Source organism: Hylobates moloch, unplaced genomic scaffold, assembly GCF_009828535.3.
Source record: "Hylobates moloch isolate HMO894 unplaced genomic scaffold, HMol_V3 SCAFFOLD_23, whole genome shotgun sequence".
Classification (NCBI taxonomy): domain Eukaryota; kingdom Metazoa; phylum Chordata; class Mammalia; order Primates; family Hylobatidae; genus Hylobates; species Hylobates moloch.
The window spans coordinates 32422323-32438400 of NW_026652298.1; the positions used below are offsets into that span (position 1 = coordinate 32422323).

Here is a 16078-nt window from a genome sequence, read left to right on the forward strand (position 1 = left end):
CCTATATACCGGGCATACAGTAAATATGCTTCTTTTGACCGTCGTCTCTATAATAAATAGAGTAAATAGTTGTTAAATCAAGAAAATACCTTTCGAGCAGGCGTGGTGGCTCATGCCTGTAATCCCAGCACTTTGGGAGCCAGAGGCAGGCGGATCACCTGAGCTCAGGAGTTCGGGACCAGCCTGGCCAACATGGCAAAACCCTGTCTCTACTGAAAATACAAAAATTAGCTGGGCATGGTGGCGGGCACCTGTAACCCTAGCTACTGAGAAGGCTGAGGCAGGAGAATCATTTGAACCTGGGAGGTGGAGGTTGCAGTGAGCCAAGATTGTGCCAGTGCACTACAGCCTGGGCTACAGAGTGAGACTCTGTCTCAAAAAAAAAAGAAAAACAAAAAACAAACAAAAATCCTTTCTAGGAAGTGATAAGAGATACCCCGAATAAACCAAATAGAATAGTGATTATCCTTTGTTCCTTCTAGAATAGCAGTGTTTTAGTTTTCTGTTTGTTAAAGTATTTGATTGCAGAGAACTTGAAGAATACAAAGATACACACAAAAAATGAGAAATACCTGTAACCCTTTTAGACATAGACAAGCCCTGTTTTTATCCTCTTTTCTGCTTCTTTAACATTAAATAGTAAGCATTTTCTCTGCATCATTAATTTGTCTTCAAAAACATGATTTTCAATGACCCGAATAGTCTATTGAATAAATACACAATATTTGCTCTTTTCCTTTTCCCCAATTTCTTCACTTTGTCCTTGGAAACCAGATTGTCCCCCACACAACACCCCCGTCAGTCGCTTCTGCACCGTGCTGGTCCAGGGATGTACATGTGACCCATTAGGCCAGTGTCTATTTTTAAAATTTCTTGTAGCCTAGTTCTCTTCTTCTTCTTCTTTTTTTTTTTTTTCCACTTTTTAGCATCTCTGGATGTTAATGGAATATGAAGCAAGAGACACAGTATCTTTCTGGGGAAGTCTCTGACTGCTTCAGTCCACCATATTATATGTGTCTTCTGTCTGCTGAGTGTCCACCACCATGTTGTCTCAGATGTCTTTAATGACATCACATTTTTCTCAAGCTGCAAGGAGAGCGGATCCCTTGGGGAATTTCTCACCCAAAATCTGGGAGATGAAGCCTGCCTTGGCTCTCTGAGTTCAGCCTGAGTACGGGCCAAGGTGGCTTCAAGGAGTGATGAGGGTATAAATGTTGTATGGCAGACAGATGTTACCTGCAATGAAAACACCTAGACCAAAAGTTAAGTTTATACACGTTATATAAGGTAGATTCTAGGAGTCATCCTTGATGCCTCTTTCTCCCTTCCCCTCATCTAATCTTTCACTAAATACCTCCTAAATATCTCTCCACTCAGTCTTGTTTGCTGTTGCTTTTTCTCTTCCTCCTTCTCTTCTTTGGCCACAACCAGAGTCAAAGCCACCATTATCTTTGACCTGGTTTGTAAGAATAGCATAAGTAGTCCCTCTGTACCCGCTCTGGTTCCCCTCCAGTCTATTCTTTACACAGCTTTCTGTTGACATGATCCGTTACCTCTTTGATGTCACCCTCTCTTATATGTCTTCCCATAGTGTTTGTTTGTTTGTTTGTTTGTTTTTCTGAAACGGAGTTTCGCACTTGTTGCCCAGGCTGGAGTGCAATGGCACGATCTTGGCTCACTGTGACCCTGCTTCCTGGGTTCAAGCGATTCTCCTGCCTCAACCTGCTGAGTAGCTGGGAATACAGGTGTGCACCACCATGCTCAGCTAATTTTTTTGTATTTTTAGTACAGACAGGGTTTCTCCATGTTGGTCAGGCTGGTCTCGAACTCCTGACCTCAGATGATTCCCCTACCTCAGCCTCCCAAAGTGCTGGGATTACAGGTGTGAGCCACCATGCCGGTACCGTCCCATGGTTTTAAGACAGACATTTAACATGGTCTCTAAAATCCTGCACTTTCTGTTCCTATTCATCTTCTCAGCCTCACCTGATCTCACATTTTCCTGTCTTTCTCTGCTTCAGCCTCACTGGTCCACATTCAGTTCCTGGTATGCACACAATGGAGTCTTTGCACATATTGTCTCTTTTCCCTGTTTGTGTCTTTTCTTGCCTAGTTAATGTCAATTCATCCTTCAGGTCCAGCTGCAGTTCCTCAGCCTTGCCTGACCCCTATTTCACTTCTTATAGCATACTCTCCTGTCCCTTGTAGCATTTGTCATAAATCTGTGATTAATCAATTAATGTCTATCCTCCTCCTTAGACTCTAAACTTCATGAGGGTGGGAATCATGTTCATTTTCTTATTTACCCTGAACCAACTAGCTGAGTCCTGACATATAGCAAATGTTTCATATATATTAGTTGAATAAATAATGAATAATGGAATGTCATTTTTTCAACATTGAATGCCATGTGGTTTATGAGCAAGCAGCTTCCTTCAGGGAGGTTTGTTAGAGTATAATAGAATGTGCTTTCAGATCTTCCTGTAAGAAGATCATTTGAATATAGATCTATGAATCTGGCAGGACAAAAAGCTTACATTCCATGTGTTAATTACAGTCAATTACTAAAGCATGGTCAACTAGCAATGGTTGCATGGATATTAATACTTCTACAGAGAGGCTTCTTGTGATGAATATGGCATTGTAAGTTTATAATTTTTCAGTATTCCATTAATGGTGGCATCCACTTATTTGTTCGATTGCTCTAATTCTTTCCTAAAAATTTGTCTTTGTCTCTTCCCCTTTCTAGATTTATGGTCAATGTTACATGGGATGGCAAAGACTTATCCTTCACTGAGGAAGGCTACCAGGTGCACCCCAGGCTGGTGGTGATTGTGCTGAACAAAGACCGGGAATGGGAAAAGGTGAGCATCCTTCTGTGTGCTGAATGCAGGGGAGGGAAGAAAGCATGGGCAATAAAGGGGCTCACAGTGCGTCTTTCTCCCACGCATTTCCTATTGAGCTGCTCTAGATCCCATCTCACAGCCAAGAGCACATCTTTCTTGCAACAAGGCAGACTAAATCTGTAAGGTGCAATTGGAATGCTTTCCCAGGGTGAACTGTGGTAATTGTGTGGTGCGCTCTATGTCTGTTCTCAAATCCCAGTAGGAAAGGTCTGAACTAAGGATAATTTAAAGACAGTGAAGTTTGGGTTGTAGCATTACACTAGTTAAGTGTTGACTATATAGCAATGATCACACAAGTTTGTGTAAACTTCCTAATTGCGTACCATAATCATTGCCATATGAACGAACCCTCTGTATTTGCATGTACTCAGTCTTTTGCTTTAAATAAACTAATTTTAAAAACTTAAATATATGACTTCTGTAAATCATGAGTTAGAGAGGGAGGTTGTTTTTCTTATAAAACGTATTTTCAACTACATGTATATTAGCTATTGAAAATACAAAAAATCAGTATGTGAAGAAAAAAATCATCATCTTATGTACCATACTTGTCATGACCTGGGTCAGAGAGGAGAGATGTCACAGGGAATTTACAGATGATCTCATATGTACAATGACAATATCTAGTCTAGTTGCCCTCCCTCCTCCTCCATAATTAAATGCTTAAGTTAGTCACTATAATTTCATATAAAGACTATAATAAAAGAGATCAGAAAGCCTTTGTTGTTATGTTGTTATCTTATTTTTTTTGTTTTTTTTGACAAGCAATGCATGACCTCTTAACTACTTTAGCATCTTGAAATTTATCTTCACTTAGTACATCAAATGGAGGCCTGAGTGACCCTAGAGGGAAGGAAGATATAGGATGTGCTGTGGGAGACATAATGTAATTGACTGAAATCAAGGGGAAATACTATACAAACAGAAGCATTGACTCTGGGGAGACAATGACAGATTCCTAGAAAAGAACAGTGAGGAGGAAGCTTAGGAAAGTTTTGCATCCCACACCCAACAACTATAAAATGCACAGCTTTTTGAGTGCACATGGGAAATCCACCAAAGTAGACTACATTCTGGAGCATAAAACAAAAGTCCCAATGTATTTAGAAGAATTTAAGTAATGGAGGATGCATTCTTTGATCATAACAGCATTAAAACAAAAATTAGCAACAAAAATATATCTAGAAAATCTCCAAATATTTGGAAATGGCAACACACTTCTAAACAACCTATAGGTCAAAGAAGAATTCAGAAAGACATTAGAAAATACTTTGGCTAGAATGATAATGAAAACACAAAATATCAAAATTTGAGGAATAAGATTGAAGGCATACTAAGAAATTCATAGCATTAACTGCTTATAATAAAAAAGGAAAGTGTGAATTCAGTGTCAGTGATTTAAGCTTATAAATTTAGAAGTTAGAAAAGAGCAAAGTAAACAAATCAAGTAGAAGAAAAAAATCGTAAGTACAGGAGTAAAAATCAACAAGGTGGAGCACAAGCCATAGAAAAAAATCAACAAAACCAAAAGCTAGTTCTTTGAAATGACTAATAAAATTCGTAATCCCTAGCAATAATGATCACACAAAAGAGAGAAAACACAAATAAGCCAATATTAAAAATGCAAGAGGGACTATCACTTACAGACACTACAGATCCTACAGGCATTAAAAGATAAAAAGAATATTATGAAAAATTTATGACAGCACATTTGACAATATAGATAAAATGGGCAAATTCTGAAGAAACACAATTTTCTACAACTGAGATGTAGGAATTGACAATCTGAATAGCTCAAAAACATTTGCTGAAAACCTGAAAATATACCTAAAAACTTTCCCATTTTAAAAAGACAAAGGAGAAACTCCTGGCCCAGATGGCTTCATCTATACCATAATAACAAACTTTTAAAAGAAAAACAGCACTCTACACGAAGTTTTTCAATACGTTACTAATTATAATCTAATAATGTATTTTTAAAAGGATAATACATTATGGATAAGTGGGGGCTATCTTAGGAATGCAAGATTAGTTTAACATTTAAAAATTAAATTAATTTACCATATTAACAGTAAAGGGGGAAATATGGTCATTTCAATAGATGCAGAAAAAGCATTTGACAAAATTCAATATCCAGTTATGATAAAGATGGTAAATTCCTCAATCTGATAAAGGGTATCTATGAAAAACCTATAATATATATTATATATCTGTTTATATATATTATGTATCTAATATATATTATATGCACATATGCATATCATGAGATTCTTTGACAATTTTTAAGTTTTTCTATTTTATTCCAAGTTATGCTATGGTGCATAATATATATATATTAAATAAGCTGATATCTTATTTAATGATGAAATAATGAAAATAGATCCACATAGGCACATTCAAATGATTTTTGATGAATGATTATGGCAACAGGGAAAAGGAAAATCTTTTTAATAAATGGTATTGGATCAACAGGCAATGTACATGGAAAAAAAAACCTTGACCCATTGCTCACATTATGCGCACATAATTACCTGAAATAGATTACAGGCTTAAATGTAAAAGATAAAACTATCTAGAAGAAAATGTCGAAGAAAATTTTTGTGATCTGTGAGCCTCAGATTTCTTCAACCAAATACGAAAAACCATTAAGCAGTAAATAAATTGTACTTCATCAAAATTAAAAACTTTTGCTCATCTAAAGACATTGTTAGAAAATAAAAAAGAGGGCTGGGCACAGTGACTCACACTTGTGATTCCAACACTTTTGGAGGCCAAGGCAGGTGGACCACCTGTGGTCAGGAGTTCGAGACCAACCTGACCAATATGGTGAAACCCTGTCTCTACTGAAAATACAAAAATTAGCTGGGCATGATGGTGTGCGCCTGTAGTCCCAGCTGCTTGGGAGGCTGAGGCACAAGAATCACTTGAATCCAGGAGGTAGAGGTTCCAGTGAGCCAAGATTGAGCTACCGCACTCCAGCCTGGGCCCCAGAACGAGACTCCACCTCAGCCCCCCTCAGTAGCTGGGATTACAAGTGTATGCCACCACACAGGCTAATTTTTTATATTTTTGGTAGAGATAGAGTTTCACCACGTTGGCCAGGCTGGTCTCAGACTCTTGACCTCAAGTGATCCACCCGCCTCGGCCTCCCAAAGTGCTGAGATTATAGGCGTGAGTCACGCACCTGGCCAAAAACTGTGTGTGTGTGTGTGTGTGTGTGTGTTTTTAACAAACTTAGACATACACAAATCTTATCCAGCAATTTTACTCCTAGTTGTTTATTCCAAAGAAGATAAACATATATCCAAAAAGTAATACTTGTACAAGAATGTTTATTGCAAATTTATTCATTATAGCAAAACTTCAGAAATAATTCAAATGTCTATCAACAAGGAAATGGATGAACAAATTATGGTGTATTAATAAAATAGAATGGCCTAGTAATAGGTACAACAACGTGGATGAATTGAAAAATATTATATGGAATCAAAGAAAGACACGAAAGATTGTATCATGTGAAGACATGAAAGATTATATTGTGTGATTGCATTTACAAAAAGTTCAAGGGAGGCAAACCTTCCCTGTGGGGTTAGATATCAGAATAGTGGTTGCTTCTGTGGGTGAGTGCAGTTGACACGACAGGGGCACAGGGAATTTTTTGGAGTGATGGCAGTTATTTCCTATCTTGAACATTTGTCAAAAGGCATCAAATTATGACACAAGATCCATTCATTTTGTTGTATGTCATTGTGCTTAATTTAAAAAAAAACCTAAATCCGGGCCGGGCTTGGTGGCTCATGCCTGTAATCCTAGCACTTTGGGAGGCCAAGGCAGTCAGATTGCCTGAGCTCAGGAGTTCAAAACCAACCTGGGCAATGTGATGAAACCCCGTCTCTACTAAAATACAAAAACTTAGCCGGGCACGGTGGTGATGCCTGTAATCCCAGCTACTCAGGAGGCTGAGGCAGGAGAATCCCTTGAACCTGGGAGGCGAGGGTTGCAGTGAGATGAGATCGCACCACTGCACTTCAACCTGGGTGACAGAGCAAGACTTTGTCTCAAAACAAAACAACAAAACCTTAAATCCTTCACATCGGGATACCCAGCACAATTAACTAACAGTTTTCACTGAGCGTTCATATTTAACCCCCTGACATGAATACCAATTATAATAACAATATCCATTGCTTATTGATCACCTCTTGTATTTATCCTTCAGTTGATCCACTGAAGCCCTGACTTCATGGTTCGTCTATTCATTTTTTCATTCAACAAATAGTTATTAAGTGCCTACTGTGTACCAGGCACTATTCTTGATGTTTGGAGTCCATCAAAAACAAGAGGAAAAATATTTTCCGTACTCAAAAAACTTAGATCCTAGTGTGTATATGGAGGAGATGGAGTCGGCTGGGATTCTATGGACTTCTGTCATGCTTAAGGAAAGTGTTAGCATCTAGTTAACTATCCTTGGTTTTAACCTCCTTTCTTCGCTCTTATACACCCTGTAGCCCACCAAGCAAGTGATTTGCAACTCCATGAATGTATATACCAGGTTCCTTCATGCATTTGGGACTTTGAGTATGCTTTTTTTGTTGTTGTTGCCTATAATGTTTTCTTGTATCATTACTTTCTCTTATCCATCTTTCAAATCCTGATATTCTTTTTCTCTTACACACGTAAAGCCAAATGCAATTCATGTTTTTTTTTCTAATCATCCATAGGAGGTAGAGAGTTGGAGCCTTTCTGCCTTACGTTGTTGCGTTTTGGGGTTTTCAACCTTTTGATGTTACACAGTCTGCGATTGACTTTTGGAGCCACCAAATCATTCCCTTTGGTTGGTTTTAACCAGTCCTGGGGCAGGCTTGGCTCACGCCTGTGAATTTTCTGTGCTACCTTAGAATCTGACTCATCTTCCAGGGAGCCGATACACAAGGAGGCCACTGCAGTGCAGGTGACAGCTGCCCTTGATACACTCCATTTCCAGATACAGAAAATGCCTTTTAAAATTTTGTGGGCCCTTCTTCAAATTCCTGTTGAAACATAGCAATTTCTCATAAAAGGCAGCTTTGGGAATTGCTGCTGAGTTGAGCTTAGAATGCACAAATGCTGCCTGTAGTTGTTCTATTCTCTTGTCACTCAGGGGATCTGGTGCTTCAGAAATAACTCCGTGTGCTTCTGTCCCTAAGAAAGAGAAAGCCAGTGGAGCAGGTAAATACCAGTCATGTTACCCTTAAAACTGCCCCCCAGCACTACACGCTGGTACAGCAGGTCAGCAGAGGGGAAGGACTGCCGAGGAGGGAGCTGTTATTCTGGGACTCGGAGGCAATTTCTTTTCATCTCCGAGGTCACCCAGTGGCGTCACTGGAAGCAGCAGCGTGTAATGAGGGTGTCTGGGAAAACACGACAAGCCCTTAGACGGGCACTTGCTTTTTTTCTGGGCCTTTGTAGGTGGCTGGTGTGGATTATACAGACGTCAAGCACCAGGCCTGCCTGTATGCTGCAGACACAGAACTGAGGATGGAGCAGACTTTCTCTTACAAATTGAGACTTTCATGCCTTTTTTCTCTCCCTTTTTCTTCAGTGATTTTGGTCTGCCTTAGAGTTTGATGAGTCCAAGGCTTCCCAGAGATGCTCAAAAACAAAACCCTAGATGCCTCAACCTCAGCCTTAGAAGACCCTACAGCCTCAAATTCCTGAGTGTAAGGGGTCTTCCTGCCAATTAGCAGTCTAGGCCAGTAAAACCAATGCCCTGTGTATGCCAGCTCTGTGGCCAGCAGTTCATTAGGTACCAGGGATGCTACAAGGATGCATAGGAAACCATGTGTCTTCACAAGTAGCTCATAATAGAGAATTAAGCCAACCCTGGAACAACTGGATATAAGTGCTACATAGGGGGAGAGAAGGGTGAACTTGGCCCAGTCAAGAAATTCTCTAGCAGGGCGCGGTGGCTCACACCTGTAATCCCAGCACTTTGGGAGGCCGAGGTGGGTGGATCACGAGGTCAGGAGATGAAGACCATCCTGGCTAACATGATGAAACCCCGTCTCTACTAAAAATACAAAAAAAAGTAGGTGACTGTAGTCCCAGCTGCTCTGGAGGCTGAGGCAGGAGAATGGCGTGAACCCAGGAGGCAGAGCTTGCAGTGAACCCAGATCACGCCACTGCATTCCAGCCTGGGCGAAAGAGTGAGACTCCATCCCAAAGAAAAAAAAAAAAGGAAAAAGAAATTCTCTAAGTGAGAATTTCTCACTTAGAGAAATTCTTTGTAAAGCTAGAGGCATTGGAGTTGGGATTTGAGTAACAAATTGGATTGCTCTAGGCTGAACTACTTATTCTACCTGAAAAAAATATTTTGAGAATAATTCCGTTTACCATTTTAGGGTTATAGTAGCTTTATTTTATTATTTATTTATTTATTTTGAGACAGAATCTCACACTGTCACCCAGGCTGGAGTACAGTGGCACGATCTTGGTTCACTGCAACCTCTGCTTCCCGGGTTCAAGCAATTCTCCCGTCTCAGCCTCCCGAATAGCTGGGGTTACAGACATGTGCAACCACTCCTGGCTAACTTTTGTGTTTTTAGTAGAGATGAGGTTTCACCATGTTGGCCAGGCTGGTCTTGAACCCCTGACCTCAGGTGATCCACCGGCTTTAGCTTCCCGATTTGCTGGGATTACAAGTGTGAGCCACCGCGCCCAGCCTTACAATAGCTTTAAAATGAAAATATATGTGTGTTTATGCATACACCTATATACACATACAGGCTAGCTTTTAAAAATTTGTTTAAGTTACCAAATAAAAATTATAGATAATTTTAGTGCACATGACGTTTTGATATATTTGTACACTGTGGAAAAGCTAAACTGAACTAATTAGTGTATCCCAGACTAACTTTAAAAGGGATATATATTGAGAAAGAGATAAATAAAGATTTTTGAAGTTTTGACTTTAAATGTAAATAGGACAAAACACATAAATTTTAAAGTAAAACAAGCCTTTTATTCCCCAGAGAAGATCCAATTAAAGATGACACTGATGTTCCAGAAGACAGAAGGGAGACCCTTCCTTGTGTCTTCCTGGAGGAAATGTCCCATTCTCGCTCTGACGGGTCTGTTTTTCTTTTTGTTTTCACCACTCTGTTTACGTTTGGTTTCAGGTGCATTTTGCACAGAAATACGACAGATCTCTCCCTCCAGCCCAGATCTGTCTCATGGCCTCGAGACTTGCCTACAGCACTACACATGGCTGACCCACAGACACCCAATATCATCTTGTCCAAAATCAAACTCATCATCTTCCTCCCACGGATATGTTTATTCACCCGTGCCCCAACACAGAAAGCTTTCTTCTTATCCCCGGAGTGTCCTCCAAGCCCTAGTATTCAGCTGTCACCTGCTCCTGATGTTCCTTCCCCTTCAAACATTTTTCCTCTTTGCCAAGGACACCCTTTCCATTGATTCTATATCTGGGTAGCTCAAAGTGGGTCCTCCCTTTTCCACTTCATTTCTGCAGACCTGTATACTAATTCGTAAGAGTGTTAACAGCTTGCTTTGGCATTGTTTGCTTGCCTATTCATCTTCACTTAGACTAGAAGCCCCAACAGGGGAAGGGGTCTGTTCCTTTCATCTGTGTTTTTTCAGCTTCACCACAAGGGTTTGGGCCTAGTGCGCAAATGGACCCCTCTATGATCTGTTGGTATCGACAACTTCAGCCGCCATTTATTAAGAGCTACTCTGTACCAATAACTATGATGATAATTTTACATTCATTATCTCATTTAGTCATCCAAGTAGGTATTCGTTTAATAGCACTTCTAAAGTAGGTATTCTTCTCCCTGCTTCAGAGATGGAAATTCTGGTTCAGAGAAGCTAGTGACCAGCTTAAGATCCCCCAGCTGGTGTGTGATGGAAGAAGGATGTAAGTGGAGGTCTACCTGCCCCCGAAGGCTGTGTTCACCACCACTACATCATGTGGAACAACTGGCAGCGGGGAGGAGGTATTCTGGAGGAGAAATTTAGGGAGTTCCTCCTCCTACCCTTAGAAAGGTGTCTGCTTCCTTTCCTCTCACTGGATGCGGTAGATTCGGCCTGAACCCAGCTAATTAGAACTCAGAGTATAGGCATTTATTGCATCTCTCAGACCTTGTAATTTTTAATTCTTTTTAGAGACATGGTCTCGCTCTGTTACCAGGCTGGAGTGCAGGCACAATCATACCCCACTACAGCCTCAAATTCCTGGGCTTAAGGGGTCTTGCTGCCTCAACCTCCCAAGTAGCTGGGGACACAAGTGCACACCACCTTACCTGGCTAATTTTTATTTATTTTGCAGACACAAGGTCTCGCTATGCTGCCCAGGCTGGTCTCAATCTCGTAACTTCAAACAGTCCTCCTATCTTGACCTCCCAGAGTGCTGAGATTACAGGCATGAGGCACCACACCTGGCCCCTTCTATTTTTTAGTCTACGGTAGTTTCATCTTCCAATTTGTCTCATTAAGGGAGGGGATGCACCCTGTATGTTATGTCTTGTGTGAAATAAAGTAGATTCCAGTTATAGGATTCCTAGTACAGATATGATAAAGGAGATCTTACAAAAGCTATGATTGCTCTCTTGAGTCTGTGGTTCTGACTAGCTTACCAATGTGCTATCAGGTCTAGTGAGGCATGGTGATGCATGGAGTGCAATTATTACATGATGTGATTTGTAATTATAGAATGCCATAGCTCCCTCCTATCTAAATTATTGTATTTTAACTCCCTCTCCTTGCCATCTCTTTCCCATCACTACTGCCACATTTAGCCTAGAAGGGCCCAGTGAGTTTCAAGATCTCAAGAAAACATGCAGGTTGTTAGTGTGAGTTTGCCTCTGTGTGTGTGTGTATGAGATATCAGTAGTCTTCAGAAAAGTTCATCCAGCCAAAGGATGGAAGTATTTATGCAAACATTGTTCTTGGCTTCTGCGCACACATTCCAGTGAAGATTATGTAAAAGAAATCATGGAGAAAAATTGTAATTGTGAGGACACCAGTAAATGACAATTGATAGAACGATTATGTGGATTGCTAAAATTGAAGTACATCATGACACATTCTACCAGTAGGCAGAAACATATTACAACTCACTTTGCTTAGAAAGACAACAGCAGCCCATTGGTAAAGCCATGAGTTCTGGCCACGGCTAGCGCCGAGAGCTCACGGTGTGTTTTCAGTTTCTCCTTTACCATTATATCTCTGGTATTCAATAGCAGAGGCTCAAAAAGGATTTGTAGAATGAATGGAAAGACTCTTTTCCCCATTAACTTCCCCAAAAGAGGAGCATCTTTTAGTATGGGCATTTTATACATGTGGTTCCTTGGGCTACCTAGATTAGAATCACCTTGGGAAAGATGTAGAGGCCTTAGCCCTGCCTCAAATCTATGGAATCAGCATTTCTGATTCTGAATCTGCATGTTTTATAAGCCTCCCTAGTGATTCTCATGCCCATTAAAGATGTAAAGCTACTGCTTTAGGGCATAGACTTACTCTATGTAACCCTGAAATGGTTTTATTTAGGTCATCCTGTTATCAAGATTCTTGCTTCTTAGCTTTTGTGCCTCTCTCTTCCTTTGGAGTATACTGCTCAGTTGCAATGCTTAGGAGAAACTATAGAGGAAAAGGAAAGAAGGAAATTGGAGTCTTGTTGCATCTTGAATAATTTCTGGCAAATGAGAGAATAACAAGGCAAATAAAATGCTGTTTATAGATGTAGTTCAGTGTCTGTTACCTAGATTTTTCTCAATGTATATTATTAAATGTTTTTTTTTTTTGTTAAAAATTTGTCCCATCAACAGAGATAATAGAACTTAGGGTATTATATAATCCATATTTATTCACACACTTATTTGATTAAAGAAAATTTCCTGAGCACCCACTATGTGCAAGTCATATCTGAGGGTTGCAGAGCAGATAAGACACCTGGTTTTCAAAAGACTTAAAATCTAACAGGGCACTAAGAGATGCTCATAACTGCTGGAGAGCATGTGAGGTGCCATAAAGATGTTTTGACAACTCCAGGGTGTTTAGGGAAGAGAGATGTTATATGGAGGCAGAAGAATCAAGGGCGTTTGTACGGAGGTTTTCTCATTTGAACAAGGTCTCAGAGAATAAGCAAGATTTGGATTTTTGAATATGTGTGAGAAGGCCATTCCATGCAGTGGGAAAACTGAAAGTCAGGTTCAGAGGCAAGAGTGCCCAAGGCCCATCTGGAGAAGAGTTCAATATGATTGAAACATAGCTGTGTGGTGTGCAGAATTCTTAGAATGGTCTCCAGTGACACTCGACCTTTTCTAAGCCTCTCCCCTGGGAGTATGTGATATGATGAGCTGTCACTCCTGTGGTTTTATTAGGCCACATGGCAGAAAGGACTTCTCAGTTGACTTTGAGTTACTCAACAGGGAGATTATTGGGGCGAGCCTCACCCAATCACATGAGCCCTTTAAAAGTAGAAAGTTTTGTGCAGCTATTAGGTTAGGGCAAAAGTAATCACGGGTTTTGCCATTTAAAAAAAATAGCAAAAACTGCAATTACTTGCACACAAGCCTAATAGTTGCAGAAGGAAATTTGGAGTGTGAGAAGGCTTAGTCTGACTTCTACATTTGAGGATGGAGGGGGCTCCATGATAAGGAATGCAGGGGCCTCTAGGCACTATCAGTCCCTAGCTGACCTCAGACATATAACTCCAAAGAGGTGAGCTTGCCTAACATTCTGAGTGAGCTTGGAAGTGGATTCTTCCAAGATCCTCCAGATATGAGCCCAGCCTGGGTAGTGCCATGATTTTGGCCTTGTGACACCCTGAGCAAAAACCCAGCTGAGCCCACGAGGACTTCTGACCTGCAGAAATGTGAGATCATAAATAGGTGTTGTTTGAAATGGTTAAGTTTGAGGTAATTTGCTACACAACAATAGAAGACTAGTACAAATCTTTTGAAGGAAGATTTATGGGGGTAAAGGTCTATGCTAGAATTTGAATGATAGGTTATGGCACTTAATTCAGTAATCTTCAGGGCACTATTGAAGGGCTTGAGATGAGAGGACAACATAAAAAATAATAATCACTCACATTTGTTTAACATTTATTAGGTGCTAAGCATACATCTAATCCTCATATCAGGACTGTAATACAGATACAACTATTACCCTCTTTTGCAAATGGAGAGAATGAGGCTCAGAGAAATTCAATAACTCGCTCAGAGTCACAGAGCTAGTAAATTTCAAAGCCAGGATTTGGAACCCAATCGTCTGCACTCTTAAACATGAACTACACTGCTTCTTTAAAAGGAAAATGGTGATTGTCAAGAATCTGGGAAATTTTCTAAGGGCCTATTTACGTGGCCTGGGTTAGAGGGAATAGAATAGAGGTGTGGGGAGGCATAGTGGCCACGGAATCTGAGAGAAATTTCAGAAACAGAACTGAAAGCCATGGCACTGGCTGCACTGATTCTCCAGCAGATGCATGGCAGAGGGGAATTAGATAGATTAAAACAATTTTTTTTTAGGTGTAAGTCTCTAATTAGGTATTTTCAGATGAGGTATTTCTGGAAGAGGTTTGCCATGCCTGTAAATGACATTGTTCATCTCTCATCCTTCTCTGTCATCCTTCGTTTCTTCTCTTCTTTTCTTTCTTCTCCCAAATCCATATTTAAAGGCAAGTTCCTTTTTATAAAATGGGTTTGGTAATATCAACCTTAGCAGAGTCTGTGTGGAATTTAATTTGTTTCCTTATATAATGATCATTAAGTTTCTCAAATCATGTGAGCCATAGAGAGGGAAAATTTAGCCATTACAAAACATTTAAAATTATCATCTGTGCATCAGGATTTAGCAAAGGTGAATATAAATAAAATAAAATAATCATCTGACTTCCCTGGAGTCACGCATAGTGACATATTTTAAATCCTCACACAATACAATGTGTTAGGTCACAGGAAAATATAGTAGATCTCTAGCCAATTAACACATTCAACTGAAATAAGTGATGCCATCTCCCAAAGCATGTGTGTGTGTGCGTGTGTGCGTGTGCGTGTGTGTGTGTGTGTGTCTTGCACTGGTTCTGTTGTTGTTGTTGCAGTTGTAACATCAACCCAACTCCAAAAAGAACAGCAGTTGAACAGGCGCTCTCCTGCAGAGCAACATTCTGCTGAAAGTTTTTCAGATTTCAGAACTTAAAACAAAAAAAAAATGCAGTTCATAGAAAAGACATCTCTGCAGGAACATACACTGATAGGGATACTAATGATAAACATGATTGATGATGATGGTGATGTTCTTGATGGATGGGATGATCATGAGGGCAGCAGCTACCATTAGTTGAGTTCCCACTATGTGTCAGACACCATGCAGAGTGTTTTCAATGCATAATCTTGTTTCAGTCTCCCAACATTCTCTGCATTTTCTCATATCTAAAAGGGAGGCAATAATAGTACTTACCTCCTAGGTTGTTAGGATAATTAAACAAGGTAATATATCAAATGCTTAGAACACTGACACATAGATGTCAGTTCCAAGTATAATTATTTCTATCCTCATGTTCTAGGAGAGAAATTGGAAGGAACATGGGTTGAATGACTTGTCCAAGGTCATACAGTGGTAAAGGCAGGACTGGAGCCCAAGCAGTATTTTAATAGAGCGAGAGTCAAACATTTGATCATACGGAACATCCTTCTCCACCCTAGTCGCAAACGCAAATTGTTAAGGATCTCTCTGAGGGTGATGGGAGCATGATTAAGCTGACAGGTGGTATAAATGTAAGACAAAAGCTGCACCCTTGCTAGTTTTCCATCGCCATTAGTTATGAAAATGAGTGAATAGATTATTTAAATGATCTCACGTGAGTAAATCATTCAAAGAGCCTCTCAGTCAGAAGTATTTCTAGAAACTCCTGAATAGACCGATGAAAACCATTTTGATTTTCTGACAGGGTCATCTGCTCATCTGTGTTGTAGAGGAACGCAAAGCCCTGAGGAAGCGGGGATAGTGGGAGAGAGAGAGTTGGGGGGAGAGGGAGGCAGGGAGAGGGCTAGGGAGGGATAGCAGGACAGGGAGGGGGAATGGGGGAGAGGGAAAGAGGAGGAAAGAGTAAGGGGGAGAGTGAGAGACGGAGGGGGATAAAAGAGGGGAGAGGAAGAGAGGGAGAGGCA

General features: G+C 40.4%; 1 protein-coding gene across 3 annotated transcripts in view; it reads left to right on the top strand.

The window, feature by feature from the left end:
* The window catches only part of GRIN2A (glutamate ionotropic receptor NMDA type subunit 2A), a 418206-nt gene that overhangs the window by 285129 nt on the left and 116999 nt on the right, over positions 1-16078 (top strand). For all 3 annotated transcript variants that reach the window (XM_032144796.2, XM_032144798.2, XM_032144797.2), the window contains one exon: positions 2750-2864. In XM_032144796.2, coding sequence (XP_032000687.1) covers positions 2750-2864 — 115 coding nt within the window. The remainder of the gene's footprint in view (positions 1-2749; positions 2865-16078) is intronic.